This window comes from Tiliqua scincoides, chromosome 2 (genome assembly GCF_035046505.1).
Source record: "Tiliqua scincoides isolate rTilSci1 chromosome 2, rTilSci1.hap2, whole genome shotgun sequence".
NCBI lineage: Eukaryota > Metazoa > Chordata > Lepidosauria > Squamata > Scincidae > Tiliqua > Tiliqua scincoides.
Genome location: NC_089822.1, coordinates 3,189,957 through 3,213,681, shown reverse-complemented (window position 1 = coordinate 3,213,681; position 23,725 = coordinate 3,189,957). Strand labels below are relative to the sequence as shown.

Genomic DNA, 23,725 nt, shown 5'->3' with positions numbered 1-23,725 from the left:
TTATGACTTAAAGGTCAAGCAGGTGTTTCTGGTTGTCAGATTTTCATTATGACAGCTTAGCGAATGGCATGTGAAATGTAGCTTTGAGACATGGAGGATCACAATGTAGCTGTCAAGGCAAAAAGTCTATTTGAGCTCCAGACGTGCCCAACATCTTCCAAGCGAGCAGACTGCATCCCAAACAGGCTAAGACTTTGTGCCCACTTTACTTTTGTGAGACAAGAAACCAGAGAAGGGCAGTCGGCCCTGGGGTTCTTGCAGAGTGGATTCCTTAGCTTTAAACAGAGAACTATTCAGCTATAATCATTTGAAAAGTTAAGGTCAATAGGTTTCTGCCCAGAGTCTGATGCCCCAGGAGTTCACCATTGCATGGCCTGGTTGCATTTAAATAGGCATGTCAGACCCGTTTCAGACAACTGGCTGAATAGTAGTCAAGGTACCTGTTCAGGACCAGAAGTGACATAATTAAACAGGCTACACCCAGAAGTAAGCACTTTGTTCTTGCCACTTCTGCTGAGCTTCATTTCACAGCTCAGCCTCTGAAAGCAGCTGCTGGCCATACTGGGAGACACCAATTATCACGCGGACCCGATAAAGAGCTTCCACGAGCTGTCTCCAGCCTGTGCATCTTATGTTTTACAATGTGATGGGGATCTACCAAAGCAGTTCAACTCTCTAGCTGACAAATGGAAGAATCGTATCGGGCAGGGGTCAGGCGTCTGCTGCCCAAAATAAGACAATAAGTGTAGTGAAATGGACAGGACACTGAGTCAGTCCTGGGTTTAAATGTCTGTTCCGTCATGAAGTGCTGAGTGGCTTGGCAAGTGGCCAGGTGTGGAGGACCTGTGTCCCAGATCAGAGCTGAGCCAGAGAGACATGGCGCAATAGGCAACTGCCTTGCTCTCCTCAAAGCAGAAAGCCCTGGGACCTCTGGGTGCCAAGAGCACAGGCATGGCAAGAAAGCAGAGTTTGCTGGAGAGTTCCAAGCATAGAGGAAAGCAAGGGAGGAAGGTAAAAAAAGAATTTCTTACCCCAGGGGTGCTCAATAGGTGGATCGCGATCTACCGGTAGATCGCGAGGCAAAATGAGTAGATCGCGGAGTGCCGACCCCCCCCCCCCTTCAAGTGCCTCTGGGAGGAAACGCCGGGAGTAAGGCCCATTGTACTCAATGGGGCTTACTCCCAGGTAAGTGTGGCTAGGATTGCAGCCTCACAGCCTAATCCTAGGCATGTCTACTCAGGAGTAAGTCCTGTTATACTCAGTGGGGCTCAAGGTACACCAACATACATTGTACACATAAATGTTATATGTTATGATGGCGCGAACATTGTAAAAAAAACTCTGGTAGATCTCCGGGCCTTGCTGGGTTTCAAAGGAGCTCTCGAGCCAAAAAAGTGTGAGCACCCCTGTCTTACCCCATCTCTTATTAGAAGATACAGAACATTAACAAAGGATTAAGAATGTCCTTCCTTGCCTCATGATGAAGAATGGGATGAATCATTGTCAGACATGGAGAATCTCCTACTGCTCCCGCAGTTGCTCTCCACAGGCAGGCTGTCCTGCTGCACCCCGGATGCCTTTTTGTCACCCACTGAAGGCTATTCCCCCCCCCCATACACACACACCTTAGTCTTGTTTGGAGCATTAATTTAGCTTTCAACTACAGCTCAACTTTGGCATCTTGAGAGGGTGACAGATAAAGTGATCAAGAGTGCAGGGGACCTTTGGGGCTGCTGGGAGAGATGAGTTCAGGGAGCCCAGAGCTTGGGCTGGAATGCCCTGGGGGTGCCAACCAGGCAACACGCTCAGTGCGCTGTCAAGTGCCACCCTTCCAGAAAGGAGCTCCAGCTTTCAACCAAAGCCTCGTCTTGGGAGTTGCTGTACGTGCCACACTCACCGGCAAAGTTAAGTCCTGTAAATCTCCCTCTATTATTCTCTGGGTTGATGTAGTGAGCCGTGTCATTTTGAAAGGAAATACATAACAGTATATTAGAGAAATCATGGATCTTCTCATTCATGTTTAAAACAAATTTATTACAATGTAAGAAAGCCTGAATAGCACAAATTTATTATGATGATTTAAGGCTCCAAGCACTCGAGCTAAAAATGTCCCCCCAATAAATAATTTTCCCTTGGAAAAACACAACAAATTAATATAGTTTACTATTTCCAAAGTTATATATATAAAGTAGAGAGCCTTAAATCAGCCCAGGACTGGCTGAGTTTGCCCCACCCCAGTTGGAGCTCAGTGTTGTGTCCCGGCCTGATGGAAGCAGAGAGTGTGTCCAATCCCTCGCTTCTGTGTGCATCCTTCAGTCGTACCAAGATTCAGTTGCTGTGAGAAACGACAGTTCCATGCAGAGGGCAGCACAACAGATTTGCGTCCCAAGTCTGGGGCTACAAAGAGCTTCTGCCACTGGTCAAGGGCCCCCTGTGGTGAGGTTCAGAACTAGGCACTTCCTTCACTCACACCACATGATCCCAGGCAATCGCCACATAATTGACTTACAGAATTTGCAATCAGAAGATGTGGCAAGACTCAGTCCCTTTGACGTTGTGTGCATCGCTCTTAACAATTGACAATTGTGTGAAAGGGAATTTTGCAAATACAGAGGATGGGTCTCACATGGGCCAGTAGCCACAATGGCTTCTCCCAGGGTCAGAGGAAGTGTGTGTGAAGAGTGGGGGGTGATGAGGGAGGCCCATTGCCTTCATGCCCAGCCTCCAAGAAGCACCTAATAGGAAACAGTGAGACACAGGAGGCCAGACCATTTGACCTCTCCTTGAATCTGGCAGACTTCTTCTGATATGCTTATTACGAATAAGTTATTAATCATAATAGTAGCAGCCCAATCTTACGTTTGGCCCAGACCATACATTGCTCTCTGTTTTGGTCAGGTGAGGTTAATGGAACTATTAAAGTTGTGATGCACTTCAAATTATTCACCCGTTTTCTTCTGTCCACAAACAACTTGCTTATTTTTATTTATTATTAGATTTATATTCTGCCTTTCTCCCCGAAGGGCAACCAAGGCAGAGAACGGATGTTTCCATTGTCTATAAAGTGTCAAACCACCACGAAGGGAGCATAGAGAGAGAGGGAGAGAGAGAGAACAAATTAAGTCCAGAGAAATAAGGAAAAATTCATCTTGATAATTTATTAAATTAAAACATTTCATAGGTTTATATTAAAAGATCCAATCAAGTTGAAGGTAGTATTTATAGAGCAAAACCCAAGAGGTTGTGGGAGGGGGAGATTGTTTCACAGACCCATTTTTACAAAGTGCACGAGGGCTACACAGGAACTACAGACACACACTAGCCACTGGTGCAGAGCCACGGCCCACTGAGTGAGGAGCAAACCCAGAGCTCTCTGTGACCACGTGGCCTCATTCAGCAATACACATGGGACAAACTTGTGAACAGCCCTCTCCTTTCACCCTCTCTGTTTCTACTGGTTGGTGCTTCAACTGAAGGAGTTTACAAATAAATGGATAGCGCCGAGAGACTTCTTTGGTTAGTTTAATTTTTGATTCTCTTTCCTTTTGTTTCGGTAGAAGGAAAAATAATTCCTGCCTCTATCTACAGCCACTGATTTCTGTCCTTTTCTCTTTGACAGCCATTGATTTCCTCCCCCCTCCAAGGTCATAAATGTTTTTAATAACTTCAACTTTATAATGCCTTGTGGTAAAATACCTTTTGCTCACATTGGCTACTAAACACTGTTTGCGCAATTCAGCTGAGAATTACAGCACAAGGCTGCACAGGAAGCACTGCAAGTTTGACTTCTGGAGGATAGAGAGGTTGGGGGTTAATGGAAATTGAATAGTGAAGGCGCATAAAAACAGCTGCTGTGCACTTGCACTGAACATGGTGGAGAATGGGCAAAGCTGAACAGCACAAATGGGGGATTCTGCAAATTGTCTGGTCAACAGGCACTCTCTGCAAATAACACCGGGAAATGCACTCATTCTGGTGATGCATTTCACATGCTGCTCAGTCTTTATGCACACTCCACATGGACACTCGGCACACTGACCAGTCCTGTGTGAAATCCCATTTCAGCATCCCTAGGAGGTTAGGTAGTCTGGTTGGACAGCGTGTGCAATTCCCAGTTGCTACTGTTAATGCGTGTGTGGGGCTGGTGTCTATGCATTTTCCCCATTCAAGTCACATTCACCACCACACCTATAGCACAATGTTAACAATCGGGAATGCCTCTTGGCATAACTGATGCTGGGCTGTGGCCACACCTGTGCAAGCACACTCTTGGCTCCTCTTATTATTACAATTTTTTGAAGTGCCTCCTAGACAGGTATTTCCTACTGATGAATTTTAAGCATCATAGCTAGAGTTTAAAGTCGAACATAGCTAGAGTTTAAAGTGGAAAAAAACCCCTTCAAAAGTCATTGAAGTCATACAATTTGACACAAAAATAAACAGCACGAATCCAACCTGTTTATCAAGAGCTTTATCAAAATCCAAGATTCAATATTAAAGGACTGGCACTGAATAAGAACTGGAGGCAATATATATATATATATATATATATATATATATATATATATATATATATATATATATATATATATCACTCCAGTGTAGAGCTCTGGAATGTGAATCTGAAGGCACGTTCAGAAGTGGGAATTGGTGTCTTTAGAAAAGGCAAGCAGAGTGACAGGCCAGTTGGGGGAAGGCTAAAAATTAAAAGGCAAGATGTTTAGTTTCATTCCCAAAATGTGCTATTGAGAAAAGGCATTTAAAAAAGGAATGCTGTTAGTTAAGACCAACACCCTTCTCTTTCTCTAATTCCTCTTGTAAGCTGAGTCCCTGTGCCCAAGTGGCAGAGGTATAAAAAAGGCAGCTGTTGAAAACAGGGAGCAGTGACATGCGGCTCTAGGACAATGCAGGCTAATCTGATGAAACAGAGCATCAGCAACAAGGCTAGAGAAGGGGGGAAAGAGATGCCCCAGTCACATGCTATTGGGATGCCAACTGAGCCCCAAATGAGAGGAATCAACTGGTCCCAGAGTTCCACTAGAACAATCCCAAAGAGTTCAGCATTCCCTATTTTGCTCTGTAATTTCAGAGTACAGAGGAGGATCTAGTGTTCACTTTAGCCTGGCAAGGCAAACACTTCTGCCTCCCCAAAGCTTTGATAAGAAGAAAAAATAAATAAATTGAGATGCCATAAGTTGTGCTAAGTCCCATGGAAGCCCCGAGCAATGCCATCTTGAGATGCTTTATGAGACACTCACACATCCCTCTGTCTCTATGGCCAAAGTCCATGGCTTTGAGCCATGGCTTGAGCTACATCTTTTTTACATCTTTTAGCTACATCTAATTGGCTTGAGCTACATCTTTCTAGTCCAGTGGTTCCCAAACTGACGGGTCATGACCCAACAGCCTGGGAAGCACTGGCCAATGCCCCTCTAAGGGGCAAGGAGGGAGAAAGGCAGCAACAGGATCCCCAGGATTGCATAGTTGCTGGGGACAGGAGGGGTTTTTTTTAAAACTTATTTGCAGCCAGCACTGCAGTCCTGGGGAGTCCGGGGGGTGTGGGGAGCCATCCGCAGGGCTCTCTGTGCCTGCAAAAGTGCAAACGAGGGGGGAAAAGGGCACTTTCATTGCAAAAACCAAAAGTGCCTGTTTTTCTCTTTTTTCACACTTTTGCAGGCAGGGGGAGCCCTGTGGAGGGCTCCCTGCACCCCCCAGGACTGCAGCGCTGACTACAGGTAAGTAGAAACCCCCTCCTCCTGTCCCCGGCAGCAGTGCAATACTGAGGATCGTGCTCCTGCCTCCCCCCTCCCCACACATCAACTTACAGTGCTCACAACTCCCTTGTAGGAGTTTGGGAAGCACAGTTCCAATCCACTGAGATTGGGCTGCTGCAGGTGTAGACAAGAAAGCTGAAATCAGGCACAGCAAGAGTGAACCTGAGAAGCAGGGCACCTCTGAGTAGATGTACTCGTCTCCTGACAACCTGTTCAGCAGAGAAGAGGTGGGAATTCTCTTCCTGTGCTGCCTTTCTAACTCTTTTGCAAGAGGAGCTATTTCAGAATTGGGTTTCCAGGAATCCAAGAGAGGGTGACCGTTCTGATAAAATACAAACCCTGCACTGTGCTAAAAGCAACGGTTGATCGTGCAATCTGCAGTCATTTTTACCGATTCTGCATGTTTCTTGGAGTAAATGAGAGCCTGCAAGCCAAGGAGGTTGTGTCTTTTAGGAGAAACTGAAACAATTATGGCATGAATAATTAAAGCCAGAGGGAGGGATGCGTGTGACGAGCAGCAAGTGGAAATAACTACTGATTTGTCTGTATTTACAGCATCAAGAAATAGGCAGGGAGAGGGGAAAAAGCCAGAGTCAGGGAACAGACTGGTCTCACCCTACAACCCTGGCACTTTTCATATGAAAAAGAGGGAAAAGTTGAGCAGTTTAGTTTGCTAGGCTGGCTGATTTTAAGACAGGTAAGCAGGAGGGGTGTGCTATCTCACTCGACCACCCATGTCCCATGCACTCTTAATTTATCTTTTCTTAAAGAGGCATATTCTGTAAGACATTCACTAACTGAGAAACATCCATTCATGTTGGGAAGAGCTGCAGGTTATCTGCCTTCAAAACAGTTCAATGGAACAGCGTAGGATGTGACAATTACAGAAATTCGTCTACAGTATGCATAAGTAGCGCCCTCAATTTCAGTAGGCCACTGTTGAAATGGAAAACGACTTAGCTGGAGAGCGTGAGTGAGTGTGAGACAGCAGTGCTGGCAAACTGATTTCCACAGCTAAAGAATCAAACATGAAGCCTCTGTTCTTGTGACAATGGCATACATTGTTCCTTTAAGAATTACGCCTTGTAACACAGTGCATGAAAGGCGCCCAGATGATATTCCACTAACACCTGTCACCTTATGCAAAAGGATGCTTTTCTTACATGATTTGGAAGTTGGACAGGGACCTACCATGTTAGTTTCTAAGGGGAAGTCAGGAGACAATCACTCATCAATCAAATAAACTAAAAACAGTATATTGTGATGGACACGTGTCCATGTAGGAAAGCAGAGGCAGGTCCCTGACCCACCACAAGGGCGACCGCAATTGGGCCCATCAAATGAAAAAGACGTCCTCCAGAATGCGGCTCTCCTCCAGGTCAGCTGCTCCATTGCAGGCACTGGAAGGGCTCCGTGTCCAGCCAGCCTTTTTCCGGCTTGTCTTGTTGTAGCTGTGACTGATGCTGGGCTGATGCTGGAGCCCTGGGCTCATGGCTTCCACGAGGTCCAAGAGAGAAGCCTCATATCTGGGGGAGAGAGAGAAGGAGGACATTTCTTTGAACAAGTTGTGCTGAGCATCCCATATACTGCACAATCAACAGGACTGGCAAGGAACGGACACGCATTGTTTCAACTTCTACACCAAGAGGAGTGTGCACATCCCCAACCATCTGGAGACACGATCATGTTTTGGGGCTGGGTGTGAAATGGCCTCCCAACTCTGCACATAGCAGTTCATTGAAAGTCTTCATAGTCTGCATCCTGGCATACCTGCTGCTGCTAGCACTCCTGCACAGTTCTTGAGTGTCCAAGGGCTGATAATCTATTCTAAAGACACCTAGAGCGCAATCCTAACCCCTTATGTCAGTACTTTCCAGCACTGGCATAGCAGTGCCAATGGGACATGTGCTGCATCCCGCAGTTGGGTGTCACTCACAGAGGCCTCCTCAATGTAAGGCAATGTTTGTTCCCTTACCTTGGAGCTGCATTGCCCTTATGTCAGTGCTGGAAAGCACTGACATAAGGGATTAGGATTGCAGCCCTAATCTAAAATAGAGCAGTCAAGCCATGGAGAGTGGGGAAGCTGATACATTTCACATCATTTAGGCTGAACAGGAGGGGAAAACTAAGGCACCCGTAGATTTCAGAAGAGTTTAGCAAAGAGTGGGTAGTGCCCTTGTGTAAGGACAGAGAAGTGTGTGGAGCACAAATAGCTTATCCACGAACACTGGAAAGTTCAATGCAATATCCTCTTTTAGATTTACAGACTCAGGGCACAGTCCTAAGGGAGCACTGTGTCCCTTACCCCAAGGAGATATCCCCTTACCCCATGGAGACCTCCAGCCACCTCCTACCCTGTGCTGGATATAGCGCAATTCATGTGGCCTGGTTGTACCAGCACAGGTTAGGACTGGACTGTCTGAAGGAACTCACTCATCCCTGTTCAACATCATCATCTATTTTCACAGAGTCATGTTGTTTTTGATTTTGTATATATCCACCCCACCTATCGAGTCCTTCCCAAGGACCTAGGCAGCTAATTTTTGGTTTTATGTTGTTGCATTACAAATATCATCATAGTATATGTGCTTGTTGTTGTATATGAAAGTGCAAGAGCAGCCGGGATGATTGCACCATGAAGGGGAATGTCTGGAGAAACAGAGAGTTCTCTGAGTTTCTCTTGTGGAACAATTTTAGTGACAACTCAGTTGAAAAATGGGGTTTATGGTCAGCCTGCCTAGGTAAGCCGCCTTGCCAGCTTTGTGGAATTGCCCACTGGCAAAAACCGATTGATGTCCAGGAGGGACTGGGTAGAAATGGCATTGACTGTTTCCTTTCCACACGGTGACTTCCACTTCGAAGAGCACCTGCCTTGGCTGGGTTTGGTCTCTGCTCAGTGATAGGAGCAGTTTCCTTGCAAGGCATGGCCATTTTGGAGCCAGAACATCTTGGCAGTTTCCCTTTAAATATTCCCTCAGAAATAAGTGAGGAGGAAATTGGCTTCCTGAGGTTGGAGCCCTGCTAGCTCAGTTCTCTTGCCTGCAGCAAAATGCGGTGTGATGGCACCTCTACAAGCCAGGACAAACTGTATTATCAGGGGATTAACTACTAAATAGCCGAGAGGAGCTGTTCCCTCCATCAGATAAGGCTGTTTGCACAGAGCAGTTGCTGCCTTGCATACAGAGCCCTGGTGTCAAATAGACTGATTTCCAATGCCTGGTTCTTTTAAATAATCTTTGCTATATTTGCTGCTCTTGTAATCTGCCAAATCATTTAATTTTCCCCGATAGGAGAAATGCTGTAAAACTTAGATAAACTTGGAGAAATTAACTCCAAGGTGGTGTGCGGAGACATGGCATGTTCGCCAGGCTTCTGCTCAACTCCCCTTTCCTGTTTGGCATCCTAATCTCTGATAGGAAAAATGAATCCAGACGAACAGTTTCCTGCTTCAGAAAATGGTGTGAATTGGGGTGCTTGGGACCATGTTCCATAATCTCTCACATATAGGATATTGTGGGGGGGGGGGGGAGGGAGCTGTGGGCTGTTGTATATCCAGAGGTGCAAATCTGCTTACAATGGTCTGGACAGAGTCAGAGGCTGCCGTTCTTCCTGGCTAGTGGCCACTCACCAACTTTCTCTCGCAGAGTTCCTAGAAAATTTGACTAATTTGGATGTTTGCAGCCCTTTCCCACTTGTATGACACTAGTTGTAAAACAATTCCACTCTGGTCCTTATTAGGCAAAATGTCACCCAGCATGGCTACTGAGGCTGGGCTAGACCCAGACCATATAAGAACAGCCCCACTGGATCAGGCCAAAGGCCCATGTAGTCTAGCTTCCTGAATCTCACAGTGGTCCACCAAATGCCTCAGGACATGCCTCAGCACAACACAACAAGAGACCTGCATCCTGGTGCCCTCCCTTGCATTCGGCATTCTGACACAGCCCATTTCTAACATAAGAACATAAGAACAGCCCCACTGGATCAGGCCATAGGCCCACCTAGTCCAGCTTCCTGGATCTCACAGCGGCCCACCAAATGCCCCAGGGAACTCACCAGATAACAAGAGACGTCATCCTGGTGCCCTCCCTTGCATCTGGCATTCTAACATAACCCATTTCTAAAATCAGGAGGCTGCACATATACATCATGGCTTGTACCCCGTAATGGATTTCTCCTCCAGAAACTTGCCCAATCCCCTTTTAAAGGCGTCTAGGCTGGACGCCAGCACCACATCCTGTGGCAAGGAGTTCCACAGACCAACCACACGCTGAATAAAGAAATATTTTCTTTTGTCTGTCCTAACCCGCCCAACACTCAATTTTAGCGGATGTTCCCTGGTTCTGGTATTATGTGAGAGTGTAAAGAGCATCTCCCTATCCACTCTGTCCATCCCCTGCATAATTTTGTATGTCTCAATCATGTCCCCCCTCAGGCGTCTCTTTTCTAGGCTGAAGAGGCCCAAATGCCGTAGCCTTTCCTTGTAAGGAAGGTGCCCCAGCCCCGTAATCATCTTAGTCGCTCTCTTTTGCACCTTTTCCATTTCCACTATGTTTTTTTTGAGATGCGGCGACCAGAACTGGACACAATACTCCAGGTGTGGCCTTACCATAGATTTGTACAACGGCATTATAATATAAGCCGTTTTGTTCTCAATGCCCTTCCTAATGATCCCAAGCATAGAATTGGCCTTCTTCACTGCCGCCGCTCATTGGGTCGACACTTTCATCGACCTGTCCACCACCACTCCAAGATCTCTCTCCTGATCTGTCACAGACAGCTCAGAACCCATTAGCCTATATCTAAAGTTTTGATTTTTTGCCCCAATGTGCATGACTTTACACTTACTGACATTGAAGCGCATCTGCCATTTTGCTGCCCATTCTGCCAGTCTGGAGAGATCCTTCTGGAGCTCCTCACAATCACTTCTGGTCTTTACCACTCGGAAAAGTTTGGTGTCGTCTGCAAACTTAGCCACTTCACTGCTCAACCCTGTCTCCAGGTCATTTATGAAGAGGTTGAAAAGCACCGGTTCCAGGACAGATCCTTGGGGCACACCGCTTTTCACCTCTCTCCGTTGTGAAAATTGCCCATTGACACCCACTCTCTGCTTCCTGGCCTCCAACCAGTTCTCAATCCACGAGAGGACCTGTCCTCTAATTCCCTGACTGTGGAGTTTTTTCAGTAGCCTTTGGTGAGGGACCGTGTCAAACGCCTTCTGAAAGTCCAGATATATAATGTCCATGGGTTCTCCCGCATCCACATGCCTGTTGACCTTTTCAAAGAATTCTATAAGGTTCGTGAGGCAAGACTTACCCTTACAGAAGCCTTACCCTGGGCAGCATCTCAGGGACATGGACAGATCCACAGAAGTCACTAAGATGCAGTCCCTGCTGTGTGGGATCTGTTCACGGAAGAGTGCCTCTTGGGAACTGTCACGGGGGGGGGGGGTAATATGAAAGAGAAAACACCCTGGGGCTTCAAGGAGTAAGGAACAGCTCTTTGTCTTTGGAACCACAAGCAGCCTTGAGAGTGCTGAGAGGGCACCGTCCCATTATCTGCCCTATGCCTGATGGATTAACTAGGGAGGTGATGGGGGTGAATTATCAGAAGAGGACCTTATAAACACTCATGGGGTCCTTCAGGCAGAAGTGCTCCTTCATTTTCCCACAGCTGACCAGTGTGCAGAAAATTGTCCAGCCTGGCTATTATGGAAGGGCAGCTGCACCCCTGTTTTACGCCCTTATCTGAGGTGGCCTCCATTCACAGCACTGGATATACCACTCTTTGGAAAATATGACTTTGAATGTGAAATGCATCTCCATCATCCACTGACCACATAACTCACAAACACAGAACAATCTATTTAACTGCTTTATATTTTTGTTTTGCACCATTCAACAGATATGATAAAGACTGTTTTACTCCAGTATGCGGAAAAGGGCACAATTTTAAGCCAATCAGATTTTTGGTGAAGTCGGTAAGAATTCTCTCACCAGGCAAAAGTAATGAGATTTATTGGCATCATAAATGTTTCGGCAGTAAGATGTATGTATATTTCCTTAAACAAGCAGTGTCAGATATTATTTGATCATCATGTTCAGCGATATCTTTTCATTTACAGTCTCTGAAAATTTATTCTTCCACCATAAATGTCTAGAAAACACACTGCTCTGGTTCTCTGAAAAGGTGATGGCATTTCCACAAAGCGTTTGGGCAATACGGCATTGGAGATTAGTACTGTAGAGGTTTGCTTTTATTTAAGCGCATGTTCCCAATGAAATAAAAAGGTTTATGTCAGAAATTTGAGCAGAAGCATAAAAATAAACCTCCAAGTGATTTATTAGCAGCACACAAATTGCCTTTGGATTCCAGCACCTTCCCGACTGATGTAGAGCTCCTCTGGACTTATCCCACACCTTCGGCTCCCAAGTACTCGACAAACATTAATTACTGATAATAAAATGCTTATGATAGCGTGTGCTCGTTTTACAGAGTAGGAAGCCAAAGCTTTCGTTGAGGAAATTTCACATTTAAATCAACCAGGATGACTGAGAGACATCAACACCACAAAGTGGAAAGTTCAGAAGGGGTGGCAGCTCTGCGTGCCAAACAGGTGCTGACTAAGGAGGACAACCTCTCCCCATTCTGCCCCCACTACAGACTCCTCTTCTTGAAGCCACCCCCTCGCCCAATGAGGATGTTGCTGCAAAAGCAGACAGCCTTTAAGCAACAAAGAAAAACCCTGCCCTCCACTGGGGAGACCTCTGAGCATATGAAGTTGCCTGGCACTGGACCAACACACTGGTCCATCTCAGTTCTACCTGGTAGAGGCAGGGACAGAACGTGGGGCCTTCCGCATGTAACGCCAAGACTACCACTGAACTACAGCCCCATCCCAATATTTCACTAACTGATAACTTATTTGGGGGTGGAGAGGTGGCAGGTACTTCCAGACTACCAGTGCAGTTGTGGAAGGAGAGGCAGGTCCAGTTACGGCCCACGCCCAAGAGCTGCTTGAAGCAAAGTGCAAATGTCACTCCCCCCTGCTGCAAACTAACTCCCCTCCACTTTGGGACAGTGGCAGCCCCCTTCTGTGTGGGGGTAGATGCCATGTGTGCTGCTGCTGTCACCTCCTCACTCTTTCTGCCCACTTGGCTGCAGCTGGAAAGAGAGACAAGAACGGATGACCCTACCTCACCCCGCCTTCTGGCTGTACACATGCCTGGCACTCTCCAATCAGTCCTCTTTCTCCACAACATCTCAAGACCTACAACCTCCACCCCAAGAACGCTCTTGCAGCATGCCACCGAGATGAGATTCAACTCTGGCTGCAAAAGGCCTCCCCTATTCCCGGACCAGCGAGCCAGTGTTACTCGGAGTCATGTCTTTATTTAGAATTGGTGACTTCCAGAAGCGAATAGTCTGGTTCTTATGGAGGTGGTAATCCTATGCCCAAAGTGTGCCAGTTCAGGTTGCAAGTGAAGACTTGCATCACTCAATGTGTCTTCCACAAGGGAAAAAAAATCCTATCGCATAAAAAAAGACTGGGGGCTGCCCCAACGTGCTTACAGTTCTCAGTTCAGCACTGGCAGGGAGACAACAGAGAGGGGGAGGTCTGGGGCTGGCAACGGTCACAAGAGCTGGACCAGGCTGAGCCCCCTACCTACAGCCCAGGCTCACAGCGGACCTGCACAGATACTGAGCCTCCCTTTTGTCCTCCCTGCATTTGACGGCTGTGACTGTCTTTCTCCTAGTCTTCGTTTTGCAAGGTAGACCTGTTTTAATCTTTCCTCATAAATCACCACTTCCCAGCCTAACGATAGATAACTCCTCTTATTTATCAATCCTTCTTTTGGAATCTCAGGACCCAGAAATGAGGACCAACCTCAGCAGTGTACCTGGGAGGAGTGCCACCCTGGAACACACCTTCCAGGGCTGCCGCCTGACCTAGACCATCCCCTGACCCGAACCCGGTGAATGGCCTCTTCAGGCTTCAGAAAGCCTACGTCACTTCTGGTTTTGCCCAAAAAACCAGAAGTGATGTTCCAAGGCCTGCTGGAGGTCTTAGGAGGCGTCAGAAGAACCTCTGTGTGCCACTCAGGGCAAGGCTGGCAGAAGCGGTTTGGCTCTGAGCAACAGTGGGCATGGCCCCAGGCAGCTATGGAGAAGGTGGCATTGCTGCCCCCATGGAGTGCTGCCTGGGGTCACAGCATCTCTGTGAGCCCCCCCCCCCGGCTATGCAACTGACCGACCAACCCCTCCCCCGGGATAGTCACAGGAAAGCCCAACCCTGTTCTCTAACACCCCAGCACAGAATTGCTCTCATTTGAAGCTGTGCAGCAACAAAAACAGACACCCACTCTTTATGGCACCACCAGAGCATCACAGACCAAAGCCCACAGGGAAACCTGACGCACGACTCTCACAAGCACACGGGCTCACTGCTGTTGGGGTCACTGGCAATAAAGCCAAGACTAGTCACAGCACCACTGGAGACAACATCCCTTGCAGGCATAGGCCAGGGCCATAGAGCAGAGTGCTGACTTGGAGAACAGTGCTGCACACTCAAGAACCTGAACAGACAATGTTTGGTGCAGTTATGGGGCAAAGCCTTCAACGTGATAACTGCAGCAGAGATCAAAAAGGCTGATGGCAGGCTCAGCTCTCTTGGAGTGCTTGATCCATGGTAAAGGAAGCCCCCCAAGTCACAAAGGGTGGCCAGCTAGGCATAGTGGCCAAGAGCCCCAAGATTAGAACAGGGTGTGTTTGCAACATTTACTCAGCGAATCAGTTCTTCCAAGAAAGGCCGCCCTTTTCCATGCAGCAGCTGCCTCCTGCTGGTTCCAACACGAAACACAAACATCATTCAGATATTTCAAAGGCCACTGGCACTGAAATCTGGCAAGATGCCCACTTCCTCTCCAGACACACATCACAGAGGCAAAAGGACAGGGGGGGTCTCTTTAGTCTATTAAGTTATCCAAAAATTTCAAGAACTTTCCTTTTAGGAAAGGTTTACTGCCATTTCCCATTAATTATGGGCCAATAGAATACTCGTGACAACCATGCACACTGCCTTGACAGCAAATTTGCCAACAAGAAGAATGGATTCAGACGAGCAGTTGATGGTGCAATTGTCATGGAAACTCAGTGTGCTGTAGGCTTTTCATGGTGCTGGTCACTTGAATGAATGAAGGCATTGCAGAGGCAGGGAAAACATCAGTGATCATAGCTGGGGAGTACCTTCCAGCAGGGGGCAGGAGTAGGAAAGCTGAGGTGGCTGGGACTAGAAGGCAGAAGAAGAACTGGAGGTGAGAGGGAAGCCAAGGTCAGAAGCCAGCCAACGAAAGCAGGTGCCAATTAAGAGAAGCAGGCAAGGAGGTTCAAGAGAGACTTGCCAAGGATAGGACCAGGGAGGACAAGTAGGCTCTGGAAGCTGCACACACATAAGGGGCTCATTGACCGGAAGGAGCCAGCACCAGACAAGATAGGAAGCCATGCAAAAGTTAGCAAAGCCACTTGCGTCCAGGAGATTTGTTCAGCCTAGAGGAGCAGTGACCCTGGGAACCAGTTTCCAAACAGTTCCCAGCAAGTCCAGGTAGTTCACTGCCAACCACAAGTTCCAACAGCAGCTTTCCCCATTCTGATGTCAGATGTTCGTGATCCCCGGCCTTGCAGCACAACTGCAGCATGTCAAACACATCTTGCAAGAGCTTCCTCTGGCCTATCACTGTTTGTTTAGATTGTCTAGATTTTCTCTGGCTGGCTAGCTAGACTGGAATGGAGTGGAGGCCTGATTCCAGCCCTCTGACACAAGCCTCTAAGATGCAAGTCGACAGAGCAACATGAATCAAACATGCGGAGACACTGACCACAGAATCTCTGTTGTGTAAATCTTCCAAGAACCCAGTGACAAGAGGTTATCTTTCTGAGCATGAACATGCACTTTGGAGAGCTCCAGGCACCTCTGGATGAGCAGCCATTCCAGTTTACACATTGATTTCTGAATGCACATTCAGCTGCGATAACTCAAAAATGCTTTGTTTTGAATTTCAGATACAAAGAAACACGCAGCAGTGAGTGCAAGGTCTCTCACATTAATGTGTATATGAAATATTCCCAAACTAGTTGCTTAACTAGTTATTTTGACAGAAGCACAAGACTAGGTGGCTGGACGGTCACTGCTGGCAGAAATCCAACAATTCAATTGGCTTGTACGCTGGGTGGAACCAGCATTCTGCCAGTGGTAACTGCTCTACTGCAGTCACAAAGGAGCCTCCACCTTTGCTGTGGCTATGTTGGGACACCAACCCAGGTAAGTCGGTGGAGGAGGGAGGGGTGGCAGTGGGGAGGACAGCTGCAGGAAGGGGGTGGTTTGGTGGCAGTAGCATCCGCCGAATCCTAGCTTGCTGGACCTGTGCTAGCATTTTGCCCACCTAGCATTTTGCTAGCACAGATCTGATTAAACCTCTCTATGACATGGAAGCTTCTCCTGGGTTCCCTTACCCAGAAACCTTTGGGACTGCTCCCCCGCACAGGACATAGTGCGAGCCATTTTAGCATGGCTGCATCAGGGGTGGGTGGGGGTGGAACATAGGATTGGGCTGTAGGTCAAGAGGGGGTTTAGAACTCTGCACTTCTGTGATAGGTTACGCAGCTCAGGATCCGACAGCTGGCATGAAATCTTGAGAATCTGAAGGATGCTTCACATAACCGCCATGCTGAACACTCCTGCACAGCACATACAGTAGATGTATGCTGGAATCCAAGACATGCATCAGATACCAGAAAATGCAATTTTCTGGGGGTGCATTGCCCTGTATTTCTATGATCCGTCCATTCTGTTTTTGGAAGTGCAGGCTGGTTTGCCACCTCATGTTGTCGCCTCTGATGGCACCATTTGTCAGCCCCCAGTGTGCACCGCTCTGCCTTCATATACTTCTGGTCCCTGAGTGCACTGCGGCTTCCCATTCTCTCCTACACAGTTCTTTGCACCAATGTCTTTGCACTGGCTCAGTGAACCTCTTTCTCATTCACTCCAGCCAGTGCTGCCTCCTGAAAAACTTCTTCTGTTTATCTAGCTTCTTTGCTTCCTCTAAAGAAACTCTTTTCCATAGACTCCTATAATAAATCCTTTCCTTTCCCAAAGCATCCTGGCCTCCATTGCCAGTGAACACTTTATTGAATCCATCCCAATTCCCAATTTCTCTTTCTATGCCCCCTAGACAGGAACTAGCATCCTGTTGGCTGCTAAATGAGCACTGCCCAGCAAGGCCTAAGAGCCCATCAACTGAGTTCTGGCAGCTCCTGTTGCCTGGCAATTGGTGTGAGGACACATGGGTTCTTTGCCTGCCACCAATACACTTTTGTTCAGAAACAAATGACACTTCAGGATATTGCGTGCTCCATATACGGAGGCTGTGTACGGATATTATGGATGCTGTGCGTGTAAACCTTCTGCAGGCAGATCTTGAAGAGAAGCCTCACCTCCAGCTGCCAACTGCAAACCACATGAAAGCCCACCTCCACTACAACCTTCTCCATCTCAAATGGTTCAGTTCTCAAGCCAAAGTCTGCTTGCACCAAAGCTTCCCAGGGGTGGGGCGTCAACCAGCTTGCAAAGCATCTGATTAGCAGAGACTGTTGAGTCCGCATTCCTCACATGGGAGGCCTCACAGAAAATGCAACTTTTACTTCTTTCTTTCTTTTTTTTTAAACAAACACAAAAAAGCCCATTCAAATGAATGTGACCCTTCCATACACACATGATGAGAGCACAAAAGACAGTGAAGTCTGCAGGGCGTGAAATTAAAATGTTCACAGCTACAATGAAGCAGAGATACCCTGCTACAACCTTGGGACAGGCAGGGGGGAAATGTCTTGCAGGCTTAAGGCCACAGTAAGGAAAGCATTCACAGAAGGAAATCTGCAGATGCTGTTGGGAGCGGGCATGCTGCTTCTCAAGGTAGCGCACATTACAGTGGCCTCTGATTGCTGCCATGTGCCCTGTGCCAGGCTGCCTTGAAAGGTTACAAGATTCTGCTGGAATGAGAGCCACTCGCCTGTCTCCTGATGCAGGTCTGCAGCAAACAACTCTGACCTTCCAACTGTCTGCACCATGTCTCCACTTTCTTCCAGGTCCAATGAAAAACGCAGACCTGGTTTTCCTCAACTTTCCCACACCTTCCCTTTCCCACCAATGCCAAACTCGCCACAGTGAAATTATCATGCAGATAACTGTGGAGAGCCAAGGATGTTTTTTCCCCTAGAGTTCTTGGGCTGAAGGTCCACCTCTAAATCCTGTTCATCTCAGCTAACAGTTAAGCTCATCTTTGGAATCTTGCCAGATTGCCCAGGTGTCTTGGTACTGACTCTAAACAAACGCATCGGTAAAGCAGCTACCATGTTTTCCAGACTTACAAAGAGAGTCTGGTCCAACAAAAAGCTGACAGAACATACCAAGATCCAGGTCTACAGAGCTTGCGTCCTGAGTACACTTCTGTACTGCAGCGAGTCATGGACTCTCCGCTCACAACAGGAGAGGAAACTGAACGCTTTCCACATGCGCTGCCTCCGGCACATCCTCGGCATCACCTTGCAGGACAAAGTTCCAAACAACACAGTCCTGGAACGTGCTGGAATCCCTAGCATGTATGCACTGCTGAAACAGAGACGCCTGCGTTGGCTCAGTCATGTTGTGAGAATGGATGATGGCCGGATCCCAAAGGATCTCCTCTATGGAGAACTCGTGCAAGGAAAACGCCCTACAGGTAGACCACAGCTGCAATACATCTGCAAGAGGGATCTGAAGGCCTTAGGAGTGGACCTCAACAAGTGGGAAACCCTGGCCTCTGAGTGGCCCGCTTGGAGGCAGGCTGTGCAGCATGGCCTTTCCCAGTTTGAAGAGACACTTGGCCAACAGTCTGAGGCTAAGAGGCAAAGAAGGAAGGCCCATAGCCAGGGAGACAGACCAGGGACAGACTGCATTTGCTCTCGGTGTGGAAGGGATTGTCACTCCCAAATTGGCTTTTTCAGCCACACTAGACACTGTTCCAGAACCACCATTCAGAGCGCAATACCATAGTCTTTCGAGACTGAAGGTTGCCAACATACTTGGTACTGAACCCTGAAAAGAGTTGTTAGGATGTAAACTCTTGAGATGCAGATAAGCTGGAAAACTGAGATGGTAGAAGTCTTTGTGGACACTGAAAGGGAGAGGAATAATGTTACCCCACCCCCAGGGCAGTGGTGTACGAAGGTCATTTGGCACGTAGGGCCCATAAAATTTGTACACCCCCCATATGACAAAATTAATTAATCTGGGCTGCAAGTCTGGGTGGAAGTCCCGTTCTAGCTGCCCAAGCAAACTGCTCGGTGCTAATATCATCATACTAAAAAACAATGCAATCAATAACATTAATAAAATACAAATACAGCAGAAGTACACACCATAAAAGGATAAAGACGAGGAAGAATCTTGGCCCCAAAACTAAAAAGGAAAAGCTAAGCAGATTAGAAGGTTTTCAGCCCTTGCTAGAAAGACAAGAGGGACAAATTGGTCCCATGAGCCTGAGAGGTAGAGGGTCATGATAAGCCTGGCCACCACCTAGAAGTAATCTGTCTACCACAAGGAGGTGATCTTAATCTCCTCCACAATCAGATAACTACGTATCTGCCCAGTAAACCTACTCACAGCTGCCAAGCAGTAAACATTGGGTCCAATATGTCTCCTGCCTCAATGCCCCAGAGCAGGAATTATCTGGCCACGGCTGCCTTGAAACCCTGAGCTGCTAGCTAGCTAGCAGCTTCAGCAACAGAATCAAAGTCCTCCAGAGCCCGGTCCCAATGCCACACCAGAGATCACTCCAGCCAACTCTGGAGAAACCACTGGCTAGCAGGGAAACCGCTGGGCAGCAAGATGGGTGGAACGCCAAGAGAATTCCAGTCCTGTCTTGCCTGTTCAGCATTTCATGAAGACATTCCAACCCAGTGAACCTCTGGACAGGGTATCTGGGCGGGGGATGGATTCGTGCAGGATTCACACTACACTGTGTGGCCATGCGGCTCAAAACCGAGCTCTGTGCGGCTAGAGCTCAGCAACTCAGAAGTTCCAAGATGAGGTGTCACTGCCAAGTGTCCGCAGACAGAGTTGTGACAGTCATCACACCATGCAGCTACAGAAGGGCTGTGGGCAGCAATCACAGCTACTGCATCTTTGCCTCCCCACTCTGAAGTCTTGGGCCCTAAAGACCAGGTCAAGTTTGCTGGCAAACAAATGCTGCATTGCATGGGCAACGCGTTACAGTGAGAGCGTCTCGGGCCTAATAAATGGAAACACTGCTCATAAATTATGATGAGATTGACAAACACACATGCAGTCTGCACAAGTGTTGCAAGGTGCAGGGGACTGAGTTTTGAATGTACTCCCAACGTTTTGCAAAAAAGCTTTGTAGGGATAGGAAGTTACACACATACACAGGCACGCACAAATTGGGCAATGCGAGGTGTATGCAGAGCTCATCCTGCCGGAAAATCGCCTGAAAGAGAGTCGGTCTAATGGTGCAAAGGTCATTTTTGACAAGGCATGTTTTTCACACCCTATTGATCCAAGACAGCACATACAGGGGAAGAAAACAGAACCTTGAAATGCGCCCAAGCTCTGTCTGCTACGCGTTTAATAAAATCTGCAGGGCTCCAAGCTTATTACATTCTTCAAACTTTTACTCATTTCATCCCAGTGATTTCATTAAGTTAGATGGCGACATCTTTATTAAAAAAATAATCAAAATTGAAATGTTTCAATAAACCCAATTTTGGTTTTAAGTAGTAAAAGATGATTCCATGCAGACGAAGCAAAAATGAAAGTTTAAAAGTACAATAGCATTAGAGGGTTTGAAAATCACGTCTTTAAAAAATCACTTTCTTAAAAGTCCCACAGGAAATATGGGGCTTTTGGAAGTTGGCTTCTCTTCATTGACCCTGCAGGGGAAACTTTTTTTTAACAAAAAAAAGTCACACACACACACACACATTAACAAGTCACTCTTGCTAATCATTCTAGGCATTTATATAGCTAGAAAGAAGCAAAATAACTGAGGGCACAATCCTAACCAGGTCTACTCAGAAGTAAATCCTATTTTGTTCAATGGGGCATACTCTCGGGAAAGTGTGATTAGGATTGCAGCCTGAGAAACAAAATAACTGAGAAATAACTGAGAAATTGAGAAAGAATCAGTTCTGTTCAAAATATACTGAAGTAACCAACTTTTTAACCTCTTCTGGAAACCTAGACTGACTAAACAGGCTTATAAAACATGTGGCATTAAATTAACAAGCACAAAAAAGTTCCTGTAAAATAATAAGGTAACCATAGTTTGAGGATGAAACACAAGCAATGAAAGACTTTGGCACAGAATACTGAACGAGAAGCACCCAAGGCCACACCAGTCGTCATGCGCACCAGTGGCTTCTATGGCATAATCCAACACATCACCCCATTTCCAAGCTTTGCTATACACCAGGAGAAAAAACTCCATTCTAACAAGCAGCAACATCTGATCACTTGGATTGAAACAAGTTCTCCAGACGAGGCTTTTCGGCTGCTTTCCCTTCTCTCCTGGTTGACCTCTGCAACACTGACAATGGAGGCAGGAGGAGTGTCCTGCTTTTCTTTTCAGTTTAGAAAAGAGGCACCTGAGGGGGGACATGATTGAGACATACAAAATTATGCAGGGGATGGATAGGGAGATGCTCTTTTCTCGCTCATGTAAAATTAGAACCAGGGGACATCCACTAAAGTTGAGTGTTGGGAGAGTTAGGACAGACAAAAGAAAAAATTTCTTTACCCAGCGTGTCATTTGTCTGTGGAACTCCTTGCCACAGGAAGTAGTGATGGCATCTTGCCTAGATGCCTTTAAGAGGGGATTGGATAAATTTCTGGAGGCAAAGTTTATTACAGGTTACAAGTCATGGTAGGTCTGTGCAAGCTCTTGGTTTTAGAGGCAGGCTGCCTCTGATTGCCAGACGCAGGGGAGGACACCAGGATGCAGGTTGTGTCTGTTGTCTTGTGTGCTCCCTGGGACATCTGGTGGGCCACTGTGAGATACAGGAAGCTGGACTAGACGGGCCTTTGGTGTGATCCAGCGGGGCTCTTTTTTTCTTATGCTCTTATTTTTTTCAAATACTGCAAAGTAGGATTTTCAAGGCATTGCACAAAATACGGTAAAACTTGAATCTAAATATTAATAAAAAGGAAAAACCATTTAATAAAAACACCCTTGCTTCCAATTTACAAAGCATCTGCGGCAACGAGAGTAATCTAGGACTCTTGGCCAATTCTGAGGCCCAGGCCAAAAGTGCAAAAACCCAGGCAGAAAAAAAGCATTTGCTCCAGAGTAACAGCATGTTTGGGTGTAAATCCCACATGGGTTTCCTTATCCATGAGTTTTCCCCCAAATAATAAGTCAAGTACTTCTTCTACTTTTTTATTCCATGAGTTCTAAATTTTCCACAGGGGTTTTGAATGTATAGTTCCAAAACTCACATGGCTGTGGATATCCGAGAGCATTGAGTTCCTAGAGGGGATGTGACAGCATCTTAGACTATCTCCCAGTGGAGTCCTTCCTCACCAGTGCTAGTCTTCTCTGAATTTTTGGTTTTAAAGGGCAGCTTTAAAGGGGTCTCTGTCCCCTTGCAAGTGGTAAGTAAAACAGAAGAGGCTGAGTTTGAATTTTGGCTGACTCTCTGGAACTTTGTATGGATTAATGAGGAAGGAAACAAGTATTTAGACTGTTGTAGTTCTAGCTGAAGGAAAAGTAGTAGAAAAGCCTCCTCTGGAGAACTTGTTTGCATCCAAGTGATCAGATGTTGCTGCTTGTTAGAATGGAGTTTTTCTCCTTATGTATAGCAAAGCTTGGGAAGCCACTGGTGAGCATGACGACTGCTGTGGCCTTGGGTGCTTCTCGTTCAGTATTCTGTTCAGCCAGTATTCTGTGCCAAAGTCTTTCATTGCTTTTGTTTCATCCCCAAACTACGGTTACCTTATTATTTGCAGGAATTTTTTTGTGCTTGTTAATTTAATGCAGCATGTTTTATAAGCCTGTTTAGTCGGTCCAGGTTTCCCAAAGGTCAGAAAGAGAAGAGGTTAAAAAGTTGGTTACTTCAGTACATTTTAAACAGAACTGATGGTTTGCACAAAAATTGTGCACCCCAATGCCTCTTTTTCTTGTTTCTGCTTGATGAAGAATTATCTGTGTTCTGTTTCGACGGGGAGGGGGGGGGGAAGGCAAAAAACATGATCGGCCACTCAGAGTTGCTCGCAACCACTCCGAGTGCACCATAACTTGGAAGTAATTGATAGTGATGTCATCATGTCACCTCAATTGCTTACAGGTGAGGCACTTCTGGGGGAGTCATGGCCCTTCTGGAAGGGATCTCTTTGCTACATTAGAAGACAAAAGGTAAAAGGGACATCCTTGTCTATTCCTCACTTTTCCTTTAGATGTGGAACACAGAAAAGGCAAGACACACCACTCTGTCTCCCACTAGGAAGATTAAATCTCAAGGTAACTTAGAACTGCTCTCTCGATTTAAGACATGTTGCAAGAGGTCTATTAAAGACAGTCTGTCACAGGCACTGGGCGTGGGAGTGCTGAGGAATTCAACCAGATCAAAGCCTCGTCATGCTCAGGACTCTTTAAATATAAAAAATAATGACTAGAATGGGAAGAACTAAAAGCAGATTGTTTAATGCAACGTTGCCATTTTGCATCTGGATCTTTGTAGGGAGCACCAAATATAAATGAACTCCTTGCACTGCACCGCATACCCTTCTAGGCAGGAAAGGTAATATATGCATTTTAAACAAAATTATTTATATAATCCTTTATCCAACCAAGTGATGTTTGTGATGGAGCAGTAGCAGTAGTACAAACAACAGCATCTGCATA

The 23,725-nt window shown here is 46.7% G+C and overlaps 1 protein-coding gene across 2 annotated transcripts in view; it reads right to left on the bottom strand.

The window, feature by feature from the left end:
- Positions 1–4,508: 4,508 nt before the first annotated feature.
- KIAA1328 (KIAA1328 ortholog) overlaps positions 4,509–23,725 on the bottom strand; it is a 258,629-nt gene continuing 239,412 nt past the window's right edge. For both annotated transcript variants that reach the window (XM_066618101.1, XM_066618102.1), the window contains one exon: positions 4,509–7,300. In XM_066618101.1, the coding sequence (XP_066474198.1) occupies positions 7,111–7,300 (190 nt within the window). In that variant the 3' untranslated portion in view covers positions 4,509–7,110. The remainder of the gene's footprint in view (positions 7,301–23,725) is intronic.